The sequence below is a fragment of the Ammospiza nelsoni genome, chromosome 20 (assembly GCF_027579445.1).
Source record: "Ammospiza nelsoni isolate bAmmNel1 chromosome 20, bAmmNel1.pri, whole genome shotgun sequence".
Taxonomy (NCBI): Eukaryota; Metazoa; Chordata; class Aves; order Passeriformes; family Passerellidae; genus Ammospiza; species Ammospiza nelsoni.
Genome location: NC_080652.1, coordinates 3,550,130 through 3,567,623, shown reverse-complemented (window position 1 = coordinate 3,567,623; position 17,494 = coordinate 3,550,130). Strand labels below are relative to the sequence as shown.

Below are 17,494 nucleotides of genomic sequence, written 5' to 3'. Positions count from 1 at the left end.
AGAATTCCATGAGGGACCTTGTGGTCCTGAGGGGAACAGACCACACAGCTTTAGAGTCTTGTGGCAGGAATCCACAGCAGTTTTGTGCTGGAGTAATGGAAGTGTCACAGCAGAGCCCTTCCTGCCCAGAGATCCCCTGGGAGCTGGGATTGAAGCCTCCAAACCAACACTTCCTATAAACCAAGGTGTGTTGGTTTATAGGCTGGAGAGGTTTATAGTTTGGTTTTTAGGCATGGGCTGGAGACCAGCACTCTGCTCCTCTGGAAGCTGAGTTACTACAGGAAACCCCTTTCTGTTATTAGTGAAGGTGTCAGGAGGGTCCCACCTGACACTGCATGAAGGTTTGACTCAGAAATTAAAGAAAAGGACACATTTTAGTCCTTGGAGGGACCTTGCCTTGAGCATGTCCCAGCAGATGAGCAGCTCATCTGCAGGGTGAGCACGTCCCCAGCACTCAGACTGCAGCTTTGAGCTTTGTTCTGTCCTGCTCTGCCTCTGGAGCCCTGCCTGCAGAGCACAATGTGGGGCCTGGAGCAGGAGGGATGCCAATACATCAGGCAATGCATGAGAGGCCTGAGGAGATAAATGAGTGAGAAGCCAAGAGCCAAGCTCAAATTCCTCTGCTGAAGGACCCAGATTGTGCAGCAACTCTTGATGGATCGTGGATGTGATACTGTCTTGCCTCTGGGAGTGAGCTTGAACAGCAGAGCATGCCTTGGAGAAGTGACTTTTCCATTCTGCTGAATGTTTTCCACAAGATTTATGCTGTTTACCAAAGGCCCTTGTCCGTGGTGTGCGTCAGCCCCTCTTCCTCTCCTGGCTTCTCCAAGGCTCAGATTGCACCACCCTTTTTTATACAAACTCAAAGAAACATCATCAAGAATGATTAGGTGAGCCAGCTCCATGGGAGCATGCAGTGCTGAGCACTGGGAAACTAAATTTGCCAGGGAAGATTGTCCATTTGTTCAGCTGACTCCTCCTCTGAGAGCACCTGGAGCCTGAGTTCAGTTTTTAGAGGTAGCTACTCCATTTCTGAGTATTTCTGGTTTGTGATGTGCTGCAGTGATTTCTTAATGAAATTCAGAGGTGCACAGGCACTGCAAGCCCAGTTTAATCAGCTGATTAAGAGAGGGGAAAGTGTTTTAGCCAAAGGGGGCTGAAAAGAAAATCTTGTTGGGTCATCAAGAGATTGGGAAAGCGACTGAGGTTATTCCCTTAGGGAATAACTTAAAATCCCAGATTCAGAAGCAAGAAATAATCCAGAATACTTCTTGCTTTATCCCAAGGAGTTGGGGAAATGTCACAAGTTTCCTTTTTAGTGAAACCACCAGAGAAACATTCCAGTGGAATTCCTCAAAAGGCCAACACCACTCCACAGACAGATTCAGGCCAGGCTCACCCTGGAGATTTTACCAAGAGATATTGAGCTATTTCCTCAGCTGACAGTAAGAAGTGTTCCAGCCTGGGAAGGAGTGTATGGTTTTTATCCATCCAGTTTCCCTTTTCAGCTTCTATCTCTGTTCATTCATCTCACCACTGTGAATCATTCTCTGGCTGTCACCCAGCCACCTAAAGCTCCCAGAGCTCTCTGTTTTTTCTGCCCATCTCTTGTTAAATCAAGTGTTTGAGCTCACTGTTCTTGTTATTCTACAGTTTGATTGTTTTCCAGATTTTCCATTATCTGTTACAGCATTCTGCCTGCTAAACAAAGAACACTGATATTTCTGTGGTATCAGAGTATTTTCCAAGTATTCATATTTGTCCATCTCCTGCTTGTTTGTACACAAAGCCACATATTCCTCTGATACACATGAATTATGTGGGATATATGAGTGTTAATATCTGTGGTAGAGGAAAACCATTCTTTCTGACCCACAAATTCATTTGTGGAATCATTAAGTCCAAGGTAATATTCAGAATTACATTCCCTGTGTTCCATGGGACAACCTGTACATAGCAACCTCCATGTAGCTGCCAAAGTTGGCACAATAAAATAAATCCACTTGTGAATCCAGCAAATTTCTGGATTCAAATCTCACACAGGAGGTTGGTCCCTCAGGTTTTATATAATGTACTTGAACTGCTGCATTTTCCATCTAGATTGGAGTAACCACATCCTTGTGTGGCTGTGCTAGAACAGGCAGGGATGTGGGAGATTTGTGGGGTAGTCAGGGAAAATGAGGGGCCAGCTTTGACTGATCTTACACAGGGTTCTCTCACACACCCTCAGTACATCAGGAGTGTAATGCCACCTTAATTTTATGTTGCCTCTTGTATTTTGAAGGTTTTATCTTCAGTTTCCAGCTCAAGGTTCAGTTTCCCAGGGGGAGCTGTCCCTGTGGGATGCACTGCTGCTCTCTCCTCCCCACTGGGCTGCCCACTCTTGTCTTCAGCAGAAACCCTCCCAGCAAAGCCCAGCCCAGCAAAGCCCAGCCCAGCAAAGCCCAGCCCAGACCAGCAAAGCCCATCTTTGGTTTGGAAAGACAGGATTCTGCTAAGTAAGGCAGGAGCCTCCCCTGAAATGGAGAATATAAACCCTCCCCACCCCTCCGAATTGCTGTAAATTTTAAATTAAGGGGCTCTCAGGCAAAAATACGGAAGGAGAAAATAACAGTTCTTTAATAGGGAAGAAAATAATAAATGGATAAAATGAACAATGCAGTGCACTAGAACAACACTGACAGAGTCAGAACCCAGCCTGACACCCTGTGGGTCAGGGTGTTGGTGGCAGTGCCATTGGAAATGTGGCTGCAGCCCTCCTGCAGTGTCAGGGGTGGTTCTGCTGGAGCAGGGATCCTGTAGAGAAGGATGTATTCTTCCTCTGAAGATCCAGTGGAAGGAGAGGCAGCTGCTGTTCCTCTGGGTAATCCAGTGCAGAAAGCCGTGCTGGTGTCTCAAAACCTCTGGATTATATCTGGGTAGCAATGCTTGGCTCCTCCCTCTGGGCAGAGCATCTCACCATGGGATGTTACAGTTCTTATCAGCCATGCAGGGACATTCAATAGCTGTTATCAGCAATGTCCCCTCCCGAGGGAGGAGTGATTGTGGTCACTCAAAGAGAGAGATAAGGCAAACTGCCCACTTGACAAAGATAATCTGCCAAACAGATGGTAATTGAAAACATCTTGCATTGCAATCTGGAACACCAGCCCCTCAAAGCCCAGCCACCTCTGTGCCTGTTAAATTATCAACTTTTAGACTAAACAAGTGCCCTTGCTCTTGATGTTGTAATTTTCTGCCTGTTCCCAGAACAGGAAAGACCTGCTTGGCACCTGCTGATGCACAAGCAGCTGGGAGTTGCAGAATGGTTCCACGAGCTGCCCTGGAGCAGGCAGATAACAGTTCTGACAGGGGTTTACTGGGAAAGAGGGGATGATGGCAATGGTGAGCATTGTAGCTGTGCTGGTGTGATGGAAATGCGCTTATCTCCAGGATGCAGCATAGGCAGAGCCTGTTCAAATCATGTCTGGGGTGATTTAAAGGCATTTCTTACCTAAATCAAGACTATTAATGCCAGATGTAAATATAAATATCCATATTATATATAAATATAAATCAGTCTTTGCCTTACAGGCTTTTCTTCTTCCCAGAGGTGAGCAGAAAACAATGTTTCCACACCTGTAGTTAACCTGAGAGAATATTTACAAGCTAACATTTCTGCATCCATTTGAAAACATTTCTAATTGATTTTACTCCTTTGGAAATGTATTTCTTTGTGACGGACGTGTGAATTTGGAGACATGTAATGAATCCTGAGCAGATATTTGCGCTGAGCTGATGGATGGTGCTCGATGACTTGCTCTCTCTTATTGAATGCAAGTGGAGCATGAAAGCAAGGAAGTCACCGAGGTGTGAAATGATGTGGCTTCCCACTAATGAGGAGATAATTCTGCATGTCAGAGAAATCCCCTGCCTGGTGCCTTGTGCCTGGCATCAGAAACTCTTTGCCTGTGACCTCCACAGCTCTCAGATTTCCAGAATCTGACTGTTCTACAGGATATATCCACAGATCATTCAGCATGTCTCCCCTTTCCATTCCTGGATTTCCTATAAGAAATATTCTTTAAGAAATATTCTTTAAGTTCTTTCTATCCTAGTTTTAGGCAAGAATGTGCATCCTCTCCACTTTATTCTGCCTGTATCACAATGGATAACTCTTCCAAGACTGTTTTTGGTGGGATATGAGGAGCTTTAGCATGTTTCTGCTGTGATTTCTCAGCCTGAGTTTGGATGTGTTTGTGATTTTTGGCATGAATTCCCTCCATGGTTTGTGTCAGGAGCATTCACTGATGGGTGTAGGAAAGACAAAGGACCTGTTTGGATACTGAGGGTTCCAATGTGATGTAAATGAGCAAAGTTCTTTGGAAGTAATCAAAGAGAACTGATTTCCATCAGCTGAGGATGTGCCAGCTCCCTGCTGGAAGCATTCCAGCTCCTCTCTGGTTGCTGCTCAGGGTGGCTCTGTGAGAACCAGGCTGTGTGTGCTGCTGCTCCCTTTGCTCCAGGCCTGGTTTCAGTCTCCAAAACCAGGAGAACTCCTCTGCTTGCTTAGTTTTCAGGGCTCCCAATGCACAGCCCATAGAGTGTGCTGGAGCAGGTGTTAGCTGTTGTTTGGGGGGTTATTATCAGGAAATTTTAGCACTTTTTAGCACTTCTGGCCACTACACGTGGAGAATCATTCAGAGAAACACCATTTGATCCTCCCAGCACTGCACCAACCCTGCTCAGTTATTTAACATCCCCCAGCCCTGAGCCTCCTGCTCTGCTTTTATTCCCCCTTCACTCACCCAGCTCAGAATCACTGGGGCTCTTCATGGCCTTAATATAACCCCCAGGGCTTCCAGGAGTTCCACCCTGTCCTGGGCAGCACAGGATGAGGTATTTGATCAGTTCCCTATCACTCTGAAAGGCCTGTCCACTTTAAACAGAACACAGGAATTGTTTCTGCTGGGAAATCTTTGAGAAACAGAAATTCCCAATCTCCCAGCTGGCACACAATGCCAGATTAACCTCATGGTAGTACCCAATGCCAGCTCTCTTGGTCCCTGGAAGCTCTACCTGCTGCAGGTATTTCCCATGGATTCACAGCCACCTGTTCCCTTTCTGCTTCAAAATCCAGAACTTCATTTCCATGTGGCTTTGGTAGGGATTTTAGGCTTTGTAACTGATGCTTTTCCTCTTGGCTGCTTTATTCTTCCTTTTGCATGGGATGAAACTTACAGCTGTGGAATGAGAGCCTGGGGTGTTGCAGCATGGACAATGGAAGGTGCTGCAGCATCAAACCTCTCTTTTCAAATTGCATGCAAAGAGAGATGTTGATGCATCTGCTGCTGATAAAGGATGTGGGAACAGAGAGATGCTGCATGTGCTTGTCTGGATTGTGCTCAAACACAGCAGGAGTTTGGCATGGAAGTGGTGATGCCAGAGAGAAAAAAAAGATTGTGAGACCCTTCCAAAAACTCCCACGTCTTACCCTGTTCCATCAATTCCATGAGGTGCCAGGGCTGAGTTCAGTAATGACCAAAGCACCAGGGTGGGAGCTCAGATCTGGGGACTAAGGACTGCACTTGTCCATCCCTCAAAACCAAATTCCCAATAGGAGGTAAACTACTTATGTAGAGATACAAAGATTATTTCACTGAGCTAGAGCAGTCTCACCTGCCCATGGTTTGTTCTCTCTGGTTTTGGTTTGGGTTTTTGGGTTTTTTTTTAAGAAACATCGTCCTTTGATCTTTACCATGGCACTGTGGTTGCTTTGTCATCTGTGCTGGATGGCTGAGGATTTTGGAGCTCTTCAGCAATCCTGTTTGGTTCATGATTCCACAGGAGAACCCCTTGGTCCCTGGAGAGCAGAAGAGGTTGTTTGCTTTTCTGTCAGACATGCATGAGCAACAAATGGCAGGGAAAGGGGCTCTGCATCATGGAGGAGAACGAAACTGAGCATTTTCAGAGAAATCAGAATTGCTTTCAACCTGTGATAGTTCCTGCATTACTTATTATAACCAAGCTTCTATTTAAAAGATTTAACTCCACTGTAATTTTAGTTTCCCTTTAATTTTAAGGAAATGTATTTTTTTATTTGTTTCTGTTGCCACCAACAGATTGTGATCTCTGATACAACCAGTTCCCTTGCTGTCTGCTTTCTCTTTTCCAGATAACAGTCTTGTTTTGACAGAATTCATATTTTACCTCAATGGATCTCCTTTCTGTTCCTGATAAGGGAAGACAGCTCTGGATTAATAAATTTCTTTTATTGTTATTGAACATTTTCATAATGTCATAAACAATCTCTTTCCTTCTAACAGGATGGAAAAAGCTCAACATAACTTGTGTTCCTGAATAGTAGCAATTTACTGATTTGTTAATGAATTTTACTGAAGATTGTTATGATATATGAGTGCTCAACCTCTGGAAATCCAGCCCCAGCTGCCTGCCTGAGGCTTTGAGCAGTCATGCAATAATCACACTGGTTTTACAAGGAGAAACTCCATATGAGTGATGCTGCTGAGCCTAAATTTCATTTATTCCAGGGTCCCCTTAACTACTGTATTACAATATGCATGAAGTTGAAGTTTGCAATTGAGAAATCAGATCCATTTCCCTGCATGCAGCATCTCCTATGAATTCTCAGTCATGCAGAATGGGATTATTCAGAGACACTCTGTTCTTACTGTAACACTTATGTGCAACAATTCAAATAAATCAGAAGGGTGCTAGAAAATCAGCACAGGCCACAGGTCAGTGACAGAGCACACAGGAGTTTCCAGGTAGAAAAACCAGGCAGTGCTCTATCATTTTCACCTCTGACTGTGTAATGTTAAGGAATCAGTTGTATTTCCTTTGTAACAAAGAACTTTCCATTCTTGCTGGGCAAATGACCTCAGCTTTCAGATTTAACAGCAGCAGAGTTACCTCTGATGGCTCTCAGCTTCCTTGGCCACCCCTGTGGGGTTTTGTGAGAATCTGAATTTCTGTGAATGAACATTTTGATTTTAGATTAATATCAGTAACTCTGAAAGTGCTGTCTCCACCCACAGAAAGGTTTTGTGGATAGAATGATATGCTAAAAGAAGATAAATCCATTAAAGACATGCAGACATGGAGGCATTTTCCTCTTCTTTGTTGTTTTGTGTTAGAAATAGTTTGGAAGCATAAGCAGCATCCTTCAAGTGGATGCAATTAAAAACATAAATATCTGAATCCCATTAAAACCATAAATATCTGAATCTGAAAAACATAAATATCTGAACATACCTGAATCCCAACTACTCTAAACCATACCCTTTCCTACCCTTACAACACAGTTACTTCAGAATGGCCCTGAAGTAAAGTTGTTTCACAACTCAGTGTATCAGACTGAGTAAAGTTGTTACAGTAATACCTACTTATCTCATAGGGAGTTTAATTAATGCTGATAAAGCGCTCACAGCTGTAAGATTCTCTATGAGCTGCTTTCTGTGGGCAGCCTCCCAATATTTGTTAATTATTACAATTCTTCTCTCACTGTTGCATTTTGCCATGCCTCCAAAGAGATTTTATTGAACTTATCTGAGGCAGCTGATAATGTAAATGCAGGGGGGGCATCTCTGTGGCCCTGATTAAATGTGAAATTCATTAACACAGAACCTCATTAAATAATCCGACATCAACCGACAGAACCTCATGAAATAATCCAACGTTAGCCCTGTGACCGTGTTCACAGGGGTCTGAGGATGAGGGAAGAGATGAGGATCTGACTCCAAGTTTCAGAAGGCTGATTTATTATTTTATGATATATATTACATTAAAACTATACTAAAAGAATAGAAGAAAGGATTTGCTCAGAAGGCTAGCTAAGAATGGAATAGGAAAGAACGATAACAAAGGCTTGTGGCTCGGACAGAGAGTCTGAGCCAGCTGACTGTGATTGGCCATTAATTAGAAACAACCACATGAGACCAATCACAGATGCACCTGTTGCATTCCACAGCAGCAGATAATCATTGTTTACATTTTGTTCCTGAGGCCTCCCAGCTTCTCAGGAGGAAAAACGCTAAGGAAAGGATTTTCCATAGAAGACGTCTGTGACACAGCCCCACTCTTCAACCCAAGTAACAGCTTGCCTCTCTGTCCTTATCCAGAGGAGGAGCCCGAGCTGGGGGAGCTGTCAGTGTCAGAGCCTGGCTGGGATGGTTTCCAGCTCACCTGGACAGCAGCAGACGGGGTCTTTGAGAGCTTTGTGCTGCAGGTGCAGGAGGCTGGCAGCCCCGAGGAGAGCCGCAATGTCACAGTGCCGGGAACACTGAGCTCTGTCAATGTCACCGGCCTCAAGGCCAGCACTCCTTACACCATCACCCTGCAGGGGCTCGCTCGGGGCCACAGGAGCAAGCCCATTTCTCTTGAGACCACCACAGGTACCTTCCCTGCAGCTGTCTGTGACAGAGATGTGAGCTCCTGCGAGTGCTGGGCAGGTCCTGCTGGCTGGGACAGCCTTGCATGAGCTCCTTAGAGCTTGGCTGAACATCTCTGGCATGGAAATGCCTCATGGTTAGGCTTCTCAGTGCCCTGGTGCAGCCCTTCCCTGCCTGCTTTCCCCTTTTTTTGTTCCCTTTCCTCACTTACCCGGCTGACACTAACAGCAAAACCCAGCTGGATGTTGTACCTGCTTGGGAAAGGCCAGGTTGCCTGGTAAAGTTAAAAAAATCATTCCTCTATCAGCCCAGATAATCAAAGCCTGAGAGCGTTCAGCTTTTACCCTTCAGAAGCTGCCTCTGAAATTCTGTGTGAATTCAGACTCAGTAAAGCTGTGTGTACCTGACTCAGGGCAAGGAAAACACCTTCCGTATGTTCTCATATAGGAAAGGACACAAATTAATTCCTAATCAGACTAATCAAGTGCATTAAGCAATCTAAGATCATGAAACAGTCTGGCCTGAAAAAGATATAATGCAAAAAAGCAAATTCATCCGAACTACCCTGACACAAAACTGGCCTGAAGGGAGGCAGGTGAGCTCTGTGCTATCAGGAGCTTGCATGAAGCTCATCAAGGGCCCCAAAATAATTTTCTGGCTCATCATATGAAACTCAACAGTTTGAAATAAGAGCTTATCGCAGGCTTTGACCATGAGAGATAAATGTATGTTTACATCTCTGCTGTGTGGCTCTCTGATCCTCCCAGGTGTTATGATAACCAAAATGAACAGTGTGAATTAATTGGCATTAAAGGGGCACCAGTGGCCTTTCCTTCTGATAATTTCTACAAGAAATTATTAAAATCAGACAATTTCTGCTGCCTCTGGGCTCCCCCTCAGCCCTTTGCTCCTCCTGTCCCTGTGAGATAGCCAGAGCTGGCTGGTGCCAGCACATGGTGCCCTGCCCAGAAAGGGATGAAAGCACCTGTGAGAACTAATCAGAATTAAAGCATGAAGTGCAGCAGAGCTTGCTTGTTTCTGTGGAGCCTAGAGCAGCCTGGCTTGGGCAGGAATGGCTGTGCTGTGTCCCAGTGAAGTGCTGAGCTTTGAGAGTCCTCCCCAGGAGCTGGGAGCAGATGCCCAAGGAGAGCAGAGCAATGTGCTGGACAAAGAGACCGAGCAGGAAACACATCATGGGTGTCCTGCCTAAATATGCAATGTGCTCCCTTCCTTTACCCTGGTGAAAACAGCAGAAAATGCCCTGCTGAGGTTTTCCCTTCCCTTTCTGGGTCAAGCTCAGCAGCCAGCTTTTCAAAATCTTCCCTTCTGGGGACTTGCAATTGTTAAAAAATATCTGAACCTTCCTGTAACGCTGTGGGGATGTCTGCAGAGAGGAAGAAGCCCCAAGGCATCTCTCCCTGTTTTGCATTTTGGCTCCAGCTCCGAAATTACAAGCCAGCTTTCACAGACTTAAGCTGAAAGGGAAAGTAGAAGAGTAAACAAAACACAAGATTTTCCTTTGGATAAAGCAGCAGCTTTGGTTTTAGCTTCTCCTAAAACTGGAAGCCGTCTTTTCCAAATGCCCCGGGGGCATTCAAGACAGTCCTTCTGCATCTGCTTTCATGCTCAGACCTCAAAGACACGGCTGGGAAAGAAAAATAACCATAGTTTTAAATGTTATTTTAATTTTTTTTTTCTTATCTAACATTTTGTGATGCTTTAATTTAATTTCCTCCCCTTAGTACCTGTCTGCTCATAACAAGCTTTTACTCACATGCCCTTGCCCAGCTGGCAGCGCTGCCAGCATGGCAGAGAGGAGCCTTTGAGAGCAGGAGGAGGCCGGGGCCCTTCTGACGGGTGTTGTTTCCCTCCCCAGGAGAGCAGCCCGGCGTTGCTGAGCTCACGGTTTCCGACATTACCCCCGAAAGCTTCAACCTCTCCTGGACAGCCTCCAACGGCGACTTCGACGCCTTTACCATTGAAATTATTGATTCTAACAGGTTGCTGGAGCCCATGGAGTTCAACCTGTCGGGCAACTCAAGGACTGCTCATATCTCAGGGCTTTCTCCCAGCACTGATTTCATTGTCTACCTCTCCGGGATCTCTCGCGGGTTCCGCACACAGGCAATCAGTGCTGCAGCTACCACAGGTACACAGAACCTACCTCACTGCTAACTCTGCTTTTTCGAACTCTTCCTTACAGGTTGTGCCCCCTTCCCTGCCCTCAGCTACCCCACAGCCCACCCATTTCCCAACCTTCTGCCTTCCGAGGAAGATCAACCAGAAATACTGTGAGCTGGGGATGTTTGAATTTGAGCCAGCAGCCCATCCAGCAAAGCCAGGCAATCCATTGTGCTGGGATTTCATTCACACCATGAGTCTAGACATCATGGGGCAGCCTCTGAGGCAGAAGAGAAGCAAAGCAAATATCCCAAGAACCAAGTGGGAGAGGATTCCTTACGTTCACCTTTCAGTCTGCATGTGCATCTGTCCCACAGCTCAGAGAGGACATAGCTTCTCTCAAATAAGCTGATTTCTAGACACAGATTTACCCAAAAGATGTCAGGCACATTTCAGTCTGTGCCAACACAATCTTGCAAGGCACATTCATGGCTTGAATTTAGATTCAATTATTCAGGTTGTGTTGGGTGAGAGATTGAAAAGTCCATTTGAGTTGATGTCAGAGAAGGGAATAGGCAGGCACTGAGTTGTTGGCAGGTTGAACATTTCAAGGTTTTACAGTTGACAGCTTTCCCAGAAATGGCAGGGAAGTCAAATGTTCAGGATGAGAGTGGGAAGTGAGGACTGGACTACAGAAACAGAACATTGATATTGTAGGCAGATAATGGCTCTTGTTGTGATTGTTAAACACCTCCACCAAATTTTGCCCCGCTAGGAAAAGTTGCTGTAGTGATTTGTCATAGGAATGGAGTAATGTGGTCAGAGAAAGCAAAATATCCAATCTCAGCTATCAGAGAATACAATATCAATTTCCAGCAGCAGCAGACTGTGAATATTCTCATTTGATGATGGGTGGCAGGGTCAGGGTAGCAGCAGGAATATGGGAAACATGGGGAAACACAAGGCTGGGTGACCCTTGTGACCCATGGTCGTGTGAATTCAAATTTCTTATTAATTTATTTTATTGCTTTGGCTTTTAATAACTGTGATACATTTCCATTTGTTTTTTCTTCCCGTAGTAGAGGAACTTCTCCTTAGCAAACTCAGTGTATCAAACCCTACCTCAGCCAGCCTGTCACTCGCCTGGGAGGCACAGGACAAGGCCTTTGACCACTTTATTCTGGAAGTCAGGAACTCTGACTTCCCCTTGGACTCCCTGGTGCTCACAGTGCCAGGGGACTCCCGGCACTCTGTAGTGACCAACCTCAAAGCTGCCACTAATTACACAGTCCAGCTCCATGGGGTAATTGATGGGCAAGGTGGGCAGACCTTGACAGCCATGGCAACCACAGGTATTTCACTGTTTCACCTTCCAGGTTTGCTTTTTACTCTCCTTTCTCTTGCTGTCCACCAAACTGCTCTACAACGTGGCTCCAACTCATCATCGTTCCCTTGGGGAATTATAGCATGGATCCTTCCAACCATGAGGGGAGGCTGAAATGCACTGAGAGGGCTTGGAAAAAGGTCTGTGGCAATGGAAAAGGCTGGAAAAGTGCCCCCAGCATTAAGGGAGGCAGTAGTAAACCATGATGGTTTCTTTATATATACACACCCCTCTGCAAGTTCAGTGTATATATAATTGCCTCGCTCCAGATGGTTGATGTCTTTCACTCAGCATCTCTGCACTTAAACTTGAATGAAGTTGTTCATCCCACCCTCACTTGCTTTGCTGGGGGTGGGAGAGAGGCCTTCATGTGGTTCTCAGCCTGGAGAGGCTCCTGCATGTCAGTTTTGTCCTCCTTAAACCCAAATGTCTCCCGAGGCATTTGCATCCCTGGTGGGCGTTCCGCACAGCATGTGAAACGATCAACCCAAAGTGCATGGAGTGGTCTGGCCACCTTCTGCTGGTTCTCATATTTTCTCTGCCCAGGATTTTTATGTTCTTAGCACAGAGCAGGGCTCAAAACACAAATTCCCCTTTTCTTGGTGGTCAGCCCACCACTCTGTCCCTTGCATTGCTCCCTTTGAGTCTCCACAGCCTGTCTTGTTTCCCCTGGGTGGTGGTGGTGATTCCAGGATGGCAGGAGATCACTGAGACTTGCCTGAGGATATGATTCCAGCTCATTTTGCATGTAACATTCCTGGGAGTCAGGCTGTCATGATGGGAATGTGCCTGACCATGGATGCAGGTGGCATGTGAAGGAATGTGGCCATGCCAGGATGAGGTTGGAAAGGCTCAGTTTGCCCTCTCTGGGCTGCATGTGGGGCTGAGGGCTCAGATTTCCTGGGTTTTCCACCCAAGCCTGTTTGCTTTGTGGATATTTTCTCATCTCCTTGCCTGTCTTCAAGAGCACCATGGTGGTACCTTCCCTGCTGGCCATGAAGGCACCCATGGTCACTGGTTGATAGCATGACATCTGTGACATCTGTGTCCTTAATTGGGGCCACTTCCTTCACCTCTTCCCAGACAGTTCCACAGAAGGAGCTGGATTATTATTAAAAAGTCTTGCAATAAGGGACATGAGCAAAAGTTGGAACATCTTGCAGCAGTACTTGTTTTAGCAAAGAAACAGATTTCACTCTTTCACCACTCTCTGTCGGTGGGATCCTCTCTCTGACTTTTCTCCCAGCATGGATCACTCTTCCATCATTATTTTTCTGTGTCTCACTGGCTGCATTTCCCAAGGTGTTCTTGGTTCTTACTCAATTGAAAACATAAAAATTAGAAAATCAGCCCAGAGAGCAAGCACAGAATTCTCTGACCCTCTGACTGTTGGGTCGTGTTTGTTCTCTCTCTGGGCTTTAATGAAACTTTAATGATTTTTGTGCTAAGTGTAAGTTTAAAAAGAGAATGGGTAAGGAGCTCTCCCTCTCCTGAAGGACAGGTTTCTCTCCTGCCAGGGCAAAGATGTGAATTTGAATTTTCTCCAGCAGAAAAGGAAAGTTTTTGTTTCTTAAGGAGGGGCCCTGACCACTGAACAGTCAGGAAGGAGAGCAAGAGCAGTGGGGTTTATTGTGGGGTTTATTGTTTATTAGACATTCTCTGATTGTGCCTAATCAGAGGATGAGGAACACCTTATCTGTGGATTCCAGGGAGGTTTTGGCCTGAGATTAGTGCTGAGATAATCCCTGAAATCCCTCATAAACCTTTGAGTCCAAAAATAGAAGTATCTACAACTCCAGGCAACAGAAACACCAAACAGGACCTGGACTGTGATTTCAAGGATTCCTGCCTGAATCCAACTTTGTCTATTTTGGAATTGCTGTGGGTCTGTATTCCCATCAATTTCCCAGTGTGGAACTCCCACAATTTGCATGTGCATGTTGTTGGTGCTTCTGTAAACCAGGCCCAGATTTCAGTGGGCAAGTTGAGTTTATTTAAGAAAATGTAATGAAAAAATATAAAAGCCAGCACTAATTTCAGTGGCTTCTTTCCAAAACCTGAGAAAATAGCTCTTGCAATGCTGCTTTTAAAAAAATATTTTATTTTTTATTTTATTTTATATTATATTATATTATATTATATTATATTTATTTTATTTTATTTTATTTTATTTTATTTTATTTTATATGTTATTTTATTTTATTTTATTTTATTTTTTATTTTATTTATTTTATTTTATTTTATTTATTTTATTTTATATGTTATTTTATTTATTTTATTCACTTTATTTTATTTTATTTTATTTTATATGTTATTTTATTTTATATGTTATTTTATTTTATTTTGTTATTTTATTTATTTTATTTTATTTTATTTTATTTTATTTTATTTTATTTTATTTTATTTTATTTTATTTTATTTTTATTCAGCCACAGCAAAACAAGACTAAACCATTATTTTTGAGCACCTCCAATCCCTCCTCTGCTGATTCCCCCTTGAGTAAAGCTGCCTGCTCACCTGTGTTCCTTTCTCCCCCAGAGGCTGAGCCACAGCTGGGCACTCTGGCCCTCACAAACGTTACCCCTGACAGCTTCAACCTGTCCTGGACCACCCGAGCCGGGCCCTTTGCCACGTTTGTTATCAAAATCCAAGATTCCCTGGCGGCACAGGAAGCCCAGGAGCTGACGGTGCCGGGGGGCGCCCGCAGCGCCCACATCTCAGGGCTCACAGACCACACTGCCTATGACATTCACATCCAGGGCACCACCAGGGCAGGTGTCCCCACAGAGCCCCTCACTGCTTTTGTCACCACAGGTACCCCTCCAAGCTTTGCAGTCCCTTTCTTGGCTCGGGGAAATGTGTGCAGCCCAAAAAGGATCTCCCCAGCATGAAGTGCCTTGCTAGCAGCGATGGGTTTGTTTGAGAACCTGCTGCAAGGAGGGGTCAGAACAGGAATGTTGACCTTAAAAAAATTCCTAGGAGCAGGATTAGTTTAAAGGGAGTTAAAAGGTCAGGTTGGATGGGGCTCTGAGCAAGCTGGGATAGTGAAAAGCACCCCTGCCCATGGAACTGGATGAGTTTAAGGTCCTTTCCAATCCAAATTGTTCTGTGATTTTATGATTCTGTCATTAAGACCCCTCTGGAGCCTTTCTCCCATTTCTAATAATCTTTTATATCTCCTGAAGTTTGAGGGAGAACTTTGCCTGCTGCTTAGACTTGACTGGCTCCTGGAACACCTCCTGTCCCAGGATGTTCCCTTCCAAAGACCTGCCCAATATGTGAATCTTGGGGATTTCTTGATTAGAAGTAAATAAGATGCAAAAAATATCTCTAAAATAAATACTCAAATGTGTAAATATTAATACATAAGGAATTCCAAATGATAATTCTTCAGGGGGGAATTTTTATGGCAAGTTTTAACAAAATCTATTTCAGTGTTTGTGAAATGTCAAAAGCAAACCCAAAGCCCTTTTCAGGAGAAGGTTCAGCCTTTAACTAAGTGGTGTTTTTTGAAGTGAGTAGAGTTTTGAGTGGTTGGAAGGTTGGCTGAATCAGCTCCTGAGCCAACAGAGCAAGGCTGGACAAATCCTTTGGAGAAATACAAGCAGTGCCTGGGCTCCAGGATCAAGGCCAGGGCTTAGCAGAGCCACCTGATCTTCCTACTTGGCTTGTCAGATTTTGAGTGAGCAAAATACACTGACAAAAAGTACACTTGTGACCTTTTATTTTTGATGAGACTTAGTGGATAAATTCTGAAGTGTTTCCCACATCTTTTCACTTTGGCAAATGTCACACTGATGTGGAAAAGGAGCCATCAGTGGAATTTCTTTAAGTTGTCAACAGAGCCCAGCAGCAGCTGATTTGCACTGGCTGTGACCCTGAGTGATGAATGTTCCTGTTCTGGCACCTCTGACCCCTCCAGCACAGAAAACTAACACTGGAAATATTCACAGGCAATAGGTAAAGAAGCAAAATGCAGGAGTTGTGAATGCCCAAACTGAGCTTGTCCCTAAAGCAGTGTCAGTGGAGGGAAGTAAAAATAATTGAAAGCATTATGTGCAGCATTTCTAAAGCAGTTTTGGTTATCACTTTCTTACAGTGCAAGGGCAGCAGCAGAAATATCCTTACACAGGGAGCTTGGGAGGGGTTCCAGTGGAGCTTGTGAGAGGAGGTGCTGAGACATCCTTGAGAAAAATTCAAAATTGAGCTCCATTGAAAATCCTCATTTTGTGGTCCTGACTATTACATCCACACTAGGGGGAAAAATGTGATTTCTGTTTGATGGAATCTGTGACACTTTCTAATTTGCGATGTTTTTCACCTCTTTTTTTTTTTTTTTCTTTTTGTGTGTGTGTTTTTGCACCTTCCCTTCTTTTAGAGGCCATGCCCCCACTGGAAAACCTTACAGTGTCAGATGTGAACCCCTATGGGTTCACAGTGTCCTGGATGGCATCGGAGAATGCCTTTGACAACTTTCTAGTAGTCGTGGTGGATTCTGGCAAGCTGCTGGACCCACAGGAGTTCCTCCTTTCGGGAGCCCAGAGGGAGCTGAAGCTCAAAGGCCTAATTACTGGCATTGGCTATGAGGTTTTGCTTTATGGGTTTGCCAAGGGGCACCAAACAAAGCCCCTGAGCGCTCTGGCTGTTACAGGTATTTCAATGTGAGCAAATTTTGTTCCCTTCCACCCTTTTTCTCTCTCAATTTCCTTCTCACATGGAAGATGTTTCGTGCAAACTTTGGCTTTTTGCATCCTTCTCTGCATCGTGGCTCCACGTAACTCCGTTGTGACCAGTGGAATTGTGTTCCCTTTAACTGGATGTTTCACTCTGAGGGATCCTGTGGAGGAGCATGTGGGGGCCTGAGGGGTGAAAGTTCCTTCTGGTCTTGCAGGTACCTCTAACAAAGTCTTGAAAGAAGAATGGCTGCATGCAGAGCTCGTCTTGTTAACAGCTGGGCACATCAGCATTCTCCAACAGCAGCATCCTCCCACGTTCCAGCCACCAGGAGCTTCAGGAACAGCCATGGACTTCTTCCCATGGCCTCCTCTTTTCCCTCTCTGTGTAATTCCACCCACAGTGGGATCATTGCCACCCCAAAGCTGGCACCTCTCTCCTCAAACCAGCTCATGCTTCCAACCCCATCAGAGCTGCTGTGTGCCAGCAGCACTTGAGCTTTCTTGGGAAAGGATTGCAGGCTGATTCTCCAGCCCCAGAACCATCAGCTCTCATCTGCACATTCCTGGCTGGGCAGCAGCGAAGCTGGGAAGGGGAATCTGGTGGGAGGTTTGAGAGGAAATAAATAGGATTCGCTGTGTGTGGAAGGAAGAACTGCATTTGGTGGGAGTTTTGATAGGAAATAAATAGGATTGGCTGTGTGTGGAAGGAAGGGTTGCATTTTGTGGGAGGTTTGATAGGAAATAAATAGGATTGGCTGTGTGTGGAAGGAAGGGTTGCATTTAGTGGGAGGTTTGAGAGGAAACAAATAGGATTGGCTGTGTGGGAAAGAAGGATTGCATTTGGTGGGAGGTTTGAGGGGAAATAAATAGGAATGGCTGTGTGTGGAAGGCAGGATTGCATTGGGTGGGAGGTTTGAGATGAA

General features: G+C 45.0%; 1 protein-coding gene across 2 annotated transcripts in view; it reads left to right on the top strand.

Annotated features, from left to right (window-relative positions):
* The window catches only part of TNC (tenascin C), a 77,872-nt gene that overhangs the window by 37,810 nt on the left and 22,568 nt on the right, over positions 1 to 17,494 (top strand). Inside the window, exons 11-12 of one of the 2 annotated variants that reach the window (XM_059486274.1) lie at positions 8,121 to 8,393; positions 10,267 to 10,539. The exons of the other annotated variant lie outside the window; for it this stretch is intronic. Coding sequence (XP_059342257.1) covers positions 8,121 to 8,393; positions 10,267 to 10,539 — 546 coding nt within the window. The remainder of the gene's footprint in view (positions 1 to 8,120; positions 8,394 to 10,266; positions 10,540 to 17,494) is intronic. 2 annotated transcript variants of the gene reach the window in all.